The sequence below is a fragment of the Euleptes europaea genome, chromosome 12, assembly GCF_029931775.1.
Source record: "Euleptes europaea isolate rEulEur1 chromosome 12, rEulEur1.hap1, whole genome shotgun sequence".
Classification (NCBI taxonomy): domain Eukaryota; kingdom Metazoa; phylum Chordata; class Lepidosauria; order Squamata; family Sphaerodactylidae; genus Euleptes; species Euleptes europaea.
Genome location: NC_079323.1, coordinates 49,999,733 through 50,012,360, shown reverse-complemented (window position 1 = coordinate 50,012,360; position 12,628 = coordinate 49,999,733). Strand labels below are relative to the sequence as shown.

The following is a 12,628-nucleotide window of genomic DNA, read 5'->3' as shown; positions in this document are numbered from 1 at the left end:
AAGTTAAAATAAAGCACAATATACACACATACATAAAACAACAAAACGTAGGGCAGGAAGGAGAGATCACTGATTGAATGCCAGGCCAAACACAAATCTCCACCCACTGGTGGAAGATGGCAACAGAAGGGGACATGATCGATGGTTTCTTTGGGGAGAGAGTTCTAGAGTTTTGGTTTTGCAACTGAGAAGTCCATCTCCTGAGTTGCCACCCGCCTATTTCCAGAAGACAGGGGCACCCAAAGTAGGGCCTCTGAAGTTGACTGTAACAACTGGGTAGGTTTGTAAGGGAGTGATCCTTCAGGTATGCTGGTTCGAAGCCACAGGGCTTTAAAGGTCAACACCAGCTCCTTGAATCGTGCCCAGAAACATATGTAGATGGGCTAAGACTGGAGTGATTTGGTGCCTATGACCCACTTCAGTTAACTGAAGTTTCTGAACACTTTTCAAGGGACAACCCACCCCAAATCTCCAGATGACCTCTCCCAGCAGTTTCATGTACATGTACAAAAGCATAGGGCACATGATGGAGCTTTGCAGGACCCCACAGGCCAAAGGCCAAGGGGCTGAAGAGCAGTCCTCCAGCACAACATTCTGAAACCTACCCTCCAGGTAGGACCAGAACCACTGCAAAACTGTGCCACAGTCCAGAAAGGTAGTCCCAGAAAGGTACCTTGATAGATAGTATCAAAAGCCACTGAGAAGCCCAGGAGAATCAGCAGATTCACACTCCCTCAGTATAAGCTTTCTGTTCTGTGATGTAAGTCTACAAAAAAAAAATGATGGGCAACTGATTGACACATGGTCTCCAGTAGGAGGCTGATTTGGCATTTTAAAAAATGTGCAAATGCTATAGTCTCTACCTGTGCCACTAAATTTTCTGAACTGCATTCTTGGTCATAAAGCTTGTAACCCTATGTTACGTTTCCATAACATGAAAACCTATGCCTACCTTGAAATGTGACTATTTTCTTGTTCTATTAAGATTAGTGCTACTCTTAGGAAAATTAACAGATTACTACATGCTTATTGCTTTTTTTTTCTTTTTTACTTTTAGGATCTCAGTATTTCAAATGTGACCACCAGAGATCTGTTTTTTTGTTCATATCATCTTTGGAACAGAAGTGTAACATAACAGCATTTCCTTGTGACTCATATGCGGGTTATAGAAATGGACAGTGTGCAAGCTGTGATGCTTTTAACCCCTTTCCGTGTCCAACATTGGGTAAGAATGATGTAATATTGTTTAGTGTGTGTGTGTGTGTAAAGTGCCGTCAAGTCGCTGCCGACTTATGGCGACCCCTTTTGGGGTTTTCATGGCTAGAGACTAACAGAGGTAGTTTGCCGGTGCCTTCCTCTGCACAGCAATCCTGGTATTCCTTTGTGGTCTCCCATCCAAATACTAACCAGGGCTGACCCTGCTTAGCTTCTGAGATCTGACGAGATCAGGCTAGCCTGGGCCATCCAGGTCGTTTTACTTTTAATATATTTTTACTGTGCTCTTCCTCCAGGGAGCCCCTCTCTCCTCCATTATAACCCCACAACAACTATGTGAGATTAGATTGAAAGGGTGACTGGCCCAAGATTGTGTGTGTGTGTGTAAAGTACCTGCAAATCGCAGCTGATTTACAGCAGCCCAAGATTACCAAATAAGTTTTATGGCAACTGGGGATTTAAACTTGGGTCTTCCGGGTCCTAGTTCAACACTCTGGAAAGAACATAGTATGGATAGTTTCACAGCAGCCAACCTATAACTCAGATACATTTCAGATGCTACATATATTGTTCTAGGTAGGCTGCAGTGCATTCCTAAACCCAGCTATGTCCTTTTAATCCATTCAAGTCAATGGGCTTAAAAGGGTGTAATTCAGCAAAGGGTGGCCCTGATGGTGTTGTGTATTCTTTATTGTAAAGCAACTCTTTATTATAAAACAATTTTTCAACTCTATCTCGCCTGATTCCCTTCCTCCCTGCAGTCCCCATCCTGCATAATTTTTGCCTGTCAGCCCCTCAATTCTTTACATAAAATTTTCAGTGATTGGAAAGGATCCTTCCTCCTTCTTTCATCAGCAGAAAAGCTTGTAGAATGCAAACAATTAAAAGCTGTGTAGAAAGCAAATTAATGCTTGCAGAAAGGAACTCTCTACATAATTATTGTTTATCTTCGAACAACATTGGCTTGGATCCAGTTGTGCCCTAAGGCAAACAGAAGGTAACTTTTGCTCACCTAGGAGTAGTGATCTGTGCCAGATTCTTTTGCGGTCGCTGTAGCTTCGACATTGCACACCATTCCAGAGGAACCCCTTCCCCATCACCAGGAGCCATTTTTCAGGACAGCACAAGAGACTGCAGTGAGAAGGGTGAGATAGGAAAGCCTTTGTCCATGAACACAACTTTGGTCATGGTTCTTAGGATCCAACACAGTATTGCTACTAGAAGGCAGATTTCGGAAAATTCCTCTGTCTGACATGCTTTGCCCTTGTGGCAACAATTGTATTGAAACAGTTGCTCATGCCTTATTTTATTGTAGTTTCTACACAGAATCTTGTAACGAACTTTTAAGCCCCCTGTTGGTTAATAGACAGAAAGTCTCAGATTCTTTTAACGTTCCCTATTTATTGAACAATCGTTCGCCCCATATATTGGAGATGGTGGCACAGTTTTTAATAGCCCGCCAAACGGTTAATTAGATGGCAGTATCAACAAACAGCGCTATTTGATGTAACTGTCTTTTAACTATGCCATAAAGGGCACTTTTTAATATCTCCATTCCTTTTGTACCCTTTTTGTATTATGTTTTTATGCCAATAAAGGAATGATGATGAAAATATCTCATTCTAATTCCAACAGTATTTGTTTCGAGGCCATAGGACAGAAAGACTAGGTCAAATTAAGGGTAAAGGTAATCTCCTGTGCAAGGACTGGGTCATTACTTGCCCATGGGGTGACATCACATTACTAAGCAGACTATGTTTGCGGGGTGGTTTGCCATTGCCTTCCCCATTTGTCCACACTTTACTCCCAGCAAGCTGGGTACTCATTTTACCGACCTTGGAAGGATGGAAGTCTGAGTCAACCTTGAGCTGGCTACCTGAAACCGGGATTAATCTCAGATTGTGAGCAGATGATTAACTGCAGTACTGCAGTTTACCACTCTGTGCCACAGGGCTCCTATAGGTCAAATTACATCTGGTTTTAACAGAGCCTGGCTGTTTTAGCCAGGTAAGATATCTGAGATCGCAAAACCACATGCTAGCAAAATCTCAATTAATTCAGGCCCCGTGGCCAATTCTCTGTGCACTTAACTGCATCCACACCCTTGTGTTAATCCTCCCATAAATGCACACAAATTAGCCTGATTCTAGTGTGGTATAATCAGTGAGAAGTGAAGTGAGCAAGCGGCTCACATTGATGCAAACTTTGAATTGTATCAGGCAAGTAAGTAATGCAACAACTTGACCTCTTGATAGACTGAAGTAAACACAGCTACACGTCTTCCACTAACCTTCTGATTTGTAAAAAGGTTTCTGTATAGTCCTAGTACTCCAATGAATCTAATCCAACTGTGAAGAAAAACATCAGCACGTATTGAAACTCCAAGCAGATAGCCCTTAAGCCAATTAATAAAAATGGATTAAGTTTATTAGAATTAATATAAACTGAACAAGCACTGACGACCCCTATCCTTGACACATGGAGAACATGTTATTAGTTTTTGGTTTTTATGATTACGTAGCGTGACTAAAAATATTTTACTAATTAAAAGTAAATGCCACAGAACCAGGAATTTCAACATTCATTCAGTTTGAATAGGAAATCACAGTGTGTTCATCCTGCCTTGAGAAATGCAGCATTGATCAAAGCAGTCATTAACTTGTGCAAATAGGTAAAAAGCATTGTCATTTTCTTTTCTTTGAGGGGTCAGAGGGCAAACAAACCATCTGTATTTTCTAGAAAGTCTTTATACTTAACTTTGCAGGACACAAAGGGATTGACTAATAAGTGCATTCCTGACCTTTGAGGGCAAAAGCCCTTAGGAGGCCAGGAAGTGGCCGTGCAAGCGTTAGGGCCCCCCACACCGGTGTCAGGGCTACTTATGCCAGCGTTAGTGACCCCAACGCCAGCGGGGAGGCCTGGGATGCCGGCGTCTCGGGAGGCATTCCCAGGGCGGGGCAGGGGGAGGAGCTGCCATTAGGCAGCCTCCTGTCCCCTTTCGCCCCGGGTATGCTGGCAGCGAGAAGAACGAAAAACAGGTGCAACCTCGCTTTTCTCAATGGGACGAAAAGCCCCATTTTAAGAGAAAAAAGGCTTTCAAAGGCTTTTTTCAAGCTGCTGGCAGCTGTGGAACAGCTTAGGAGGAGCCGCAGTGGCGCCTCCTCCCCGCCGTCCCCGGCTGCCAGCAGCTCAGGAATGCGCTGTAACCCCCTCCCCTTCCTGCATGGCCCTAATCCAATGATGTTTGTGCATGTGCACAGTTTACCTTTTATAGTTGGATGGCAATCTATGATGTTTATCACGTCAATTATAGATAGCAATAGGTAGGAAAATAAAACAAGGAAGAACAACTAGCCAGTTCAAATGTTGCAGAGCAATTGTTGCAGCTTCCTTACTGTTTTCCCATCAGCACATCTTTTGGACAGATTTTTGCCTAGCTTGTAAGAACGAGTCTAATAAAATAAGTAACATTAAATGACTAAATAAATAAATGTGTATTTTTTGCTAGAATGGTAGAGACTGCCTGGTCTCATAAATACAATGACTGTGTTGGAATTTCGCATGCATCACTTGTCCAGGTTTTTGTGATTGGATGCCAGTTTAATTTCCCCAAACATTATAAAACAAAAGCCCATCTTTAGGATTTTATCTTTTTTATGTGTGTTAATTTTTTGTTGAACATATTCCAATTTGAATTTTTAGGTTATTATGCTGATAAATGGAAGAATCATTTAATTGAAAAGAACCCCCCTGTGACAAAAGCTTACTTTGACACTTCAGACAAAAAGCCTTTCTGCAGTAAGCAATTAACCATTCTTTTTGCACTTTCTCTGGTTTTCATTGTATGGGAGCATGATGAATAAACTACTTACTGTCCAGATAAGAAGGCACACTCTTGATTAGACTTGGTTCTTTGTTGCTGTATCATTTATGAAATCTGTTGTGCATGAAAGATCCCTGTGTTAGGGAAAAATGCTAAACACAGGAAATTATCTGGGCAACCTGGTAGGAGATGACAAATGAGCTGGATGTGAAAGTAAGAAGGAACTGGATTTGCATTGGATAATCGGCAAAAGATGAACTTCAAGAAGTACAATGCAAGACAGCTAAAGTTGTAAACCCATTCATCGTAAGATGTATGACTGAAGGAATATGTCCCTGTCATTTTCAAATATATAAATAACACCTGTGTGAGATTTTTATTTCAGAATTTTTTTTATTTATTTATTTATTTATACCCATTCTTCTCCCCAATGGGGACCCAAAGCTGCTTGCTTACACTGTTTTCCTCTCCTCTGTTTTACTCTGTGAGGTGGGTTAGGCTGAGTGTATGTGACTGGCCCAAGGGTACCCAGCGAATTTCCATGGCAGAGTGGAGATATGAACAAAAGAAAAGAAGGCCACACCAAACCAAATGAAGACAAAAACAGCAATTGATGCAAGGGAAAAGTATTTAATAAAAAATGGAGATTTGAGCCTAGTTCTGCGAAATGTTAGTATGATACTCTAACCCAGGGGTGTCAAACATAAGGCCTGAGGGCCGGATCTGGCCCCTTGAGAGCTCTTAACTGGCCTGCAAGTTAGCTGACAGGCCACCTGACCCCCCCACTCTCGATCTGGGCTGGCAAGGCCCGGCCAAGTGACATTTATGTGTCATATCAGGCCCTCGTAACAATTTAGTTTGACACCCCTGCTCTAACCACTACACCATGCTGGTGAATAACCTCTTTCAGTGTTTCCAGTCTGTACAAACTACATGTGGCAGTGGTCTGTCCAGAGCATGGCAAATGGTGGTGGCAGCAGGACTAGAGCTGGCTTTGTTGTTCACAGACTCTCTCTCTCTCTCTCTCTCTCTCTCTCTCATAGTCACAGCCGACTTATGGCGACCCCTCTTGGGGTTTTCATGGCAAGAGACTAACAGAGGTGGTTTGCCAGTGCCTTCCTCTGCACAGCAACCCTGGTATTCCTTAGTGGTCTCCCATCCAAATACTAACCAGGGCCGACCCTGCTTAGCTTCTGAGATCTGACGAGATCAAGCTAGCCTGGGCCATACACATAGATAGAAAATCACCTTCGTGCTATAAATATAACAACTTTTTGTGGCAGACCAGAAAATTGTCAGTTCTCTTCGGATTGTAAAGGGGGGTTTAAAAAAAGTAGGGAGAAGGACTGACTGTCACACAATTGCTTTGAACTCATCTGCCATTTCTTGGGCCACAGTGTCATTACTGGACATAATGAAAATTATAACGTTTCTGACATTGCCCTCGGGCAGATTAGGGGTGCCCTGGTAGCTTCTGGAAGTTATTGGCCATCCTGCTTCCATCTTTCTTACATCCGCACTGTAATTCCATGAAGTTCTCTCCTCCAGTATCTTGGAAGGAAAATTGTGCTGTTGCTGCATCATTGTGGGAATAAAGTTAAGTGACAGTTCTACACAAGGTAAACATTCCCTTGCACAACATAATATGAGTGGTATAATTATCATGGGCCCAAGAAGAGGCGAGCTGGCTCAAACTAAAGGTCCATCTAGGTGTTTTCCATTTAGGGGCAGACTTGTATAGCTTCCCCGTTGCTGCTGTGGCTGCTTATATGGTGCAGCAGCAACAGGGCTTTCACAAGGCTGGTTTCCCTGCCCCAATTCCCTATCTACACACCACCAGGGCTTTTCCAGGTTTTTAAAAAAAATATCAGCAAATGAATATCATTTTATCAACAGAATGGTATAGCAGTCTGTCAGTTCCCAGCCTTCATTTTTAAAGTAAATCACTAACACTTGCACTGCAGAGATATAAAGGGAAAGGCATAACTCCTCATTTGTTGCTTTTTTTAAAAAGCCCCTCTGCGGTGGTGGTGGGGATTGGCCACCCACATGCCTCTGGGAAGCCCACAAACAGGGCGTGAAGACAACAGCCTTCTTCAACCCTCACTGTTGCCCCAAGCAATGTGCTCAAAGGTACACTGCCTTTCAGGATGGAGGCTTCATTTAGTCGTTATTACTCATAGCTTTTCATAAACCTGTCCTTTTTGAATGTGTCTCCTCCCTGTTTAACACCATCATTGCAACTTTTGGCAGTGAAATCTGTAAGTTAATTATGCTTTGTGGGCTAATTTTACATTTTTCTCTTCCAGTGTATCATTACCTTCTGGATATCGTTACCTGGAACAAAAACAGTAGGAGAGGTTTTATAAGAATCCAGATAGCAGATAACACAGGAAATATAACAGAATCCAAAATAAACAGGCAAGTTTATTACATTACTTGAAGTTTTTGCCTTTTGGACAAATCAGATTTTGGCTATGATCAATCTAACTTGGAAGTAAAGGCTGTTAAAATTGATGTCAGATAGGATTGATATGCTAGTCTGAAGTAGGACATGCTTCTAGAGTTCTAATTGACATACAGTGCATTCCTAAGGAGAGTTACTCTAAGCCCATTCATTTCAATGAGCTTAGACTGGAGTAACTGTCCTTAGGAATGCACTGATAGTCACCTACTTTTCTAACATCTCTTGTTCCAGTGATGTTTGTGGGGGTTTTCCTTTATGAGAGTGGCAAGTACAACATTCTGGCACCATATTTCTGCATAGAATTGTTACAAGAAATGCTAAGCACTACCAACATCCCTCCCATGCAACTAGGGTTCAGTTGAGAGTTATTTCTTCCTTTTTTCTTTTTGTTTGTTTACAACTCAATTTGGAATGTGGATTTTATATAATACGAATCAAATTGGATTATTTCTCTGCTGTTTCTTTCTACTTACGCATTTTAAGTTTCGGGAAGGGTGTTTTCCCACGACTGCTCAACGGACTGAGAAGATACAGGAGCAAACATGCGCTCCATTCACTCACTGTCAAAGTCCAGGGCTGGGTAGTTGAAGAGCAACAAGTTGACCATCAGGAAGATCAATTGTTGAACTTTCCAGGGGAGCAAACGTGAGCAGTGCAGGATGATAATGTTGCCCATCTGAGGAAAACACACTCACTTTGGATGCTGTCAGAGGGCATGGGAGGAGCCTCTGAGCCACAAGGGAAAGGTCCAGCAGGACCATCTATTTCCTGCCCCAGTAGTCCAATGGATCGGTGGCACAAAACTCACAGGGCTCAGATAGGTAGTCCCTCACCACTGCATCCCCCAAAGCCTGGCTCACATGCCTTGCTTTCATACTGGTGCCAGCTGCCTGCCCAATGGCCTCCATCACCATGGCCTATGTAGGGGCGCTTAACCCTTTCTCCTCTCACCATTTCTCCCTTAAATAATTCTGAACTATTTATTTCCCCAGCTGAACTCACAAACTGAAGTAAATCTGGCTGGCAAGAAAAAGTGCCTCATTAGCTGTGGTTAAGTGTCATGGCCTCCTTCCACCCCCCTGCCTCCCAGCATTTATTTTACCTTTGAAAACAGAAGTTTAGGAACACAAATTTCCTGAGGTAACGTGTACTTTAAAATGTACGTTAGACACAGAATCCTTGACAGGACTAAAAACCAGACTGAGATTAGGATGGTATGGAAACTTCACTGTGTCTGATTTTTTCCTTTGGCCGGTGCTTCTTCTTCTCATTTGTGGTATTTTGGGGGCAGGGATAGGGGGAATGTCTCAGAATATCCTTTTTCTATCAGAGAAGAGACCCGTAAACTGGATAGCCCTGAACAGTTCGTGGCTTACCAATCCAAATGCCTTGGGGGCTACAGACTGTGTAGAAAGGTGGCACAAAATGTTTAAATTAATAAAATACTGACAGGCAAAAATAAGCGACTGTGGGCTGCATTTGGATTGCTGCAGCACGAGTTTTGCTAGTCTGGAACAGGATGAGCCCACATAGCAGTGGGCAAAGTTCTAATATTGGATATACTTTAGAGCAGGGGTGGGGAACCTTTTTTCCACCAAGGGCCATTTGGATATTTATAACATCGTTCACAGGCCATACAAAATTATCAACTTAAAAATTAGCCGACCAAGCCCCAAGCAGGCAGCTGCCCCAGATGACACCCCCCCCCTGCGCGGGCAAGCAGGCAGGCATCCAACCCGTGGTGCATTCACCCACCTGGTGGCACAGGATGGTCTGTTGCACCAGCCGGGCGTAGCCATCCAGCCGCACGCTGGAGTTGCTCCTGCTCCTCATGGTCGGAGCCGAATTCTACAGCTGGCTCCTGCTACCTCCACCTGCCAGGGTGAAATGAGGACACACTGGCTAAAAACTGCCGCCCCCCCCCCCCCGCGCATTCTGGCCCTGCTCCCTTTAACCCCTCCATTGTCACCACTTCTGCCCCCAGCCCTCTTGTAGTACAGAGGGAATACGTTTCTCCACGGCCCAGCTGGGAAAGGGTTAACCAAGTTTCTTGGGTGGTCCTAGCAGCTCCATAGCTAACGACTCTTCTGCAAGGGGGAAAAAAGGTTCCTTGACAAAACAAACTGACATCCGCCTTGAATAGAGGCTATTCCTGTCTGCGGGAGGGGGCAGATCGCCAGTCTTAGATCCTTCTGAGCTAGAGATCTGCCAGGACCCACGAAGGGCCAGACTAAATGATTTCGTGGGCCTTAAACGGCCCCCTGGCCTGACGTTCCCCTGCTTTAGAGAATCAGACTGTTGAGTGTCAACCTAACCATTACCTTGATTTTTCCTTAGTGATACAGCAGTATTTCACCAATATAGACAAGCCAAGATCCTGGCTGGATTTTATCTGGATTTTAACAGTGTATCAAAAATTACCTTGACATTTTCGACAAAGAATGTGGTAGGACCAAAGTACAAGCTTAGGGTCCTCCAAATGAGATTAAGATCCCTGTCAGACACAGAAAGGTAAGTTGACAATGGTGTGAAACACAGTCTTAATTGCTTGTCTTATTTGGGGGCATTCTTGTTGGAAATCTTTATATTGCATGGAACTGAACGTGGCCATAAATGGGGCCAGTCTTATAAGCAGCCTGCAGTCAGCTGCAGCACTTGCAAGGGGGGTGGGATAACTTTCCATGAAGCTACAAAGGAAGGGAACTCTTCCTTCAAGCGTGGTATTGCAGACATGGTTTTCAGGATCGTTAAGCTGCCCGTTGAGCCACTTTACTCAGTTATTAGCATGGAAGAGAGAACAATGTAGATGGTGGGGGCGTGGGAATGTTGTTGAAGGAAGCTCAGGAAGCCGCTGTGCCAATCAAGATGGTTGACGAAGGCTACTTGCTAAGCTCTGTGGTATGTCTTTGGGTATGAAATGTGACTGTGCAGGCAGTTAAAATGCAAACACATAACGCTGGCCGGCTTTACAAGTGATCAGTAGGCGAAGCTGGATATAAAAAAGGGAGAGCAGCCAATAGCAGTGATGGAGTTCAAGTCTTCAGGTGAGTAAAGGTTATCTGCCTTTGGTGCGTATCCACCAAGTGTAGTGTCAGCAAGATGGTTTCCTTACACAAGTGCTGCAGTATTTTTGTGCGTTGCTTCTGTAGTTCACCTAGGCTGGCCCCAATTGCACATAGTACTGAATTAGAACTCGTGAAGAAATTATTCATCCTGGCTTAAACAGAGACCTGAATTTCTTACTCACTGTTATAGCTAACCGGATTTCTTGCAGATCTTTTTATCCACATGGGGGAGCTGTGTTCAGAATTTGATATACAGATGGTTAAGATCTTTTATATACTTCATATGGGCAGCACTGCATATCACATATACATCTCATATGATTGCTGCTGCTTACCAATATCATTGGTTATTTTCAGCTTCTCTGAGGTTATGATTTAAATTATTAGTTCATGTTCAAATAATATGTCATCTATTATGATATAATTTTATCTTGTAGTTTGGTAAAATATGTGGAGTTGATGTGAACATGCATACAGTTTCTGTAGTTATTCATAATTACTATAATTACATTACTACTAATTGATAAACTACTTATCTGAGTTCTAAATGGGAATTACGTTCAACAAAATTGGTTATAAATTGTACAAATATCAGTGAATAATGTTCCTAAGTACATATTAACTTGTGACACACTAAGAGCAAGAAGTAGAAAGCCAGGAAGCATTATGGGTAAGATAACAGACTATGAATTCTCCATTTGAGTTCATATGGCAATTTTTTTTACAAAGGATCACCTATATTATAAGTTTGCCATTGTTATGTGTTTCTGACAGGGTCAGAGGATAAGACAAGTTGGAAGGGTGTAACTTTGCTTGGGATAGTCTGTGAATCATGCAAGTTTTAGTGGTGTGCTGAATTTTTTTTTCAGGTTTGAATTTTGGCTTGAGAAAGGGGATTCCAGAACATGAGCCATGTTTCCTAAAACCTTCACAGATGTTATTATCTCATACTAGCTGTTGCTGTTCACAGTCCTAGTCAGCTGTTGTTTGGCTGCCTTTTTTAAAAAATCAGCTGTTTTTTTCTTAGAAACAGTGAGGCCATCACATAGTCAATCATATAATCTTACTAAGACAAACAAATCATATAATAAGCACCTCAGTGCTTAGGGTTATTTGCCCTCAGTAACCATCCTTTAGAGAAATTAATGGACTATGGGATGACCTTACTATTTCTAAAAAAATGTAAAAAAAAACAAAAACCCTGAATGAGTAGCTGCTACCAAAAAATATGGGGGGTATTTGTGAAAGGAAATGCATACCTGCAGAAGAATGCCCTATTTGGAGTGTGTTTTGTTGGAGGAAGCAATACTAGGGGTTGCCAACCTCCATGTAGGGCCTGGAAATCTCCTGGAATTACAACTAGTCTCCAGATTACAGATACCAGTTCCCCTGAGGAAAAATGGTTTCTTTGAAGGGTGGACTCTATGGTATTATACCCTGCTGAGGTCTATCTCCTCCTCAAACCCTGCCCTTCCCAAGCTCCACCCCCAAGTCTCCAGAAATTTCCTGTCTCAGAGTATTTTAGGGGGGAATGTTTGCAAAATGCATCTTCCCTTCCATTTCAGCTTGAGAAACTCCATTGACTGGCACCTTCTCTTTGCACTCATTCCTTAAAGCCCTCTTTTGGTGTATACACTGTTTACTTAAGAGTTCCCTGCCATTCCTAGAGCGTGGAGACAGAAGCTCTCTCATACTTGACAATATACATTTTAAAGATCAAATGTTGCATTTGGTAGTGTATCACCTCCCATTTCTCTTTCTCTCTAGGTTCCAGCTATGCAGATATGATTTTATACTGCTGGAAAATATTGAAACCAGCTTCAGGCCTATTCCATGCTATGAAATGGATGGGTGAAATAGTCTCTTGTAAATGTGCCTTCTGTTATACATGAAGTTAAAGATAGCAATGAGAAGCGACATAAAGATCAACCACAAAGGCTGAATTCCAATCACTGTGGCTACTTTTGAGGATCATGGAATGAAGTCCTGCAAGAAATTCAATTATTTGCAATGTGTGAAAGATGGCTTTTTATTAGCATGACTGGAATCAAGTGGTGT

General features: G+C 42.7%; 1 protein-coding gene across 1 annotated transcript in view; it reads left to right on the top strand.

Annotated features, from left to right (window-relative positions):
- The window catches only part of LIPI (lipase I), a 33,316-nt gene extending 20,891 nt beyond the window's left edge, over positions 1-12,425 (top strand). The window contains exons 7-11 of the mRNA XM_056858203.1: positions 1,058-1,225; positions 4,918-5,013; positions 7,348-7,459; positions 9,843-10,016; positions 12,338-12,425. Of these exons, the coding sequence (XP_056714181.1) occupies positions 1,058-1,225; positions 4,918-5,013; positions 7,348-7,459; positions 9,843-10,016; positions 12,338-12,425 (638 nt within the window). The remainder of the gene's footprint in view (positions 1-1,057; positions 1,226-4,917; positions 5,014-7,347; positions 7,460-9,842; positions 10,017-12,337) is intronic.
- The last annotated feature ends 203 nt before the right edge of the window (positions 12,426-12,628 follow it).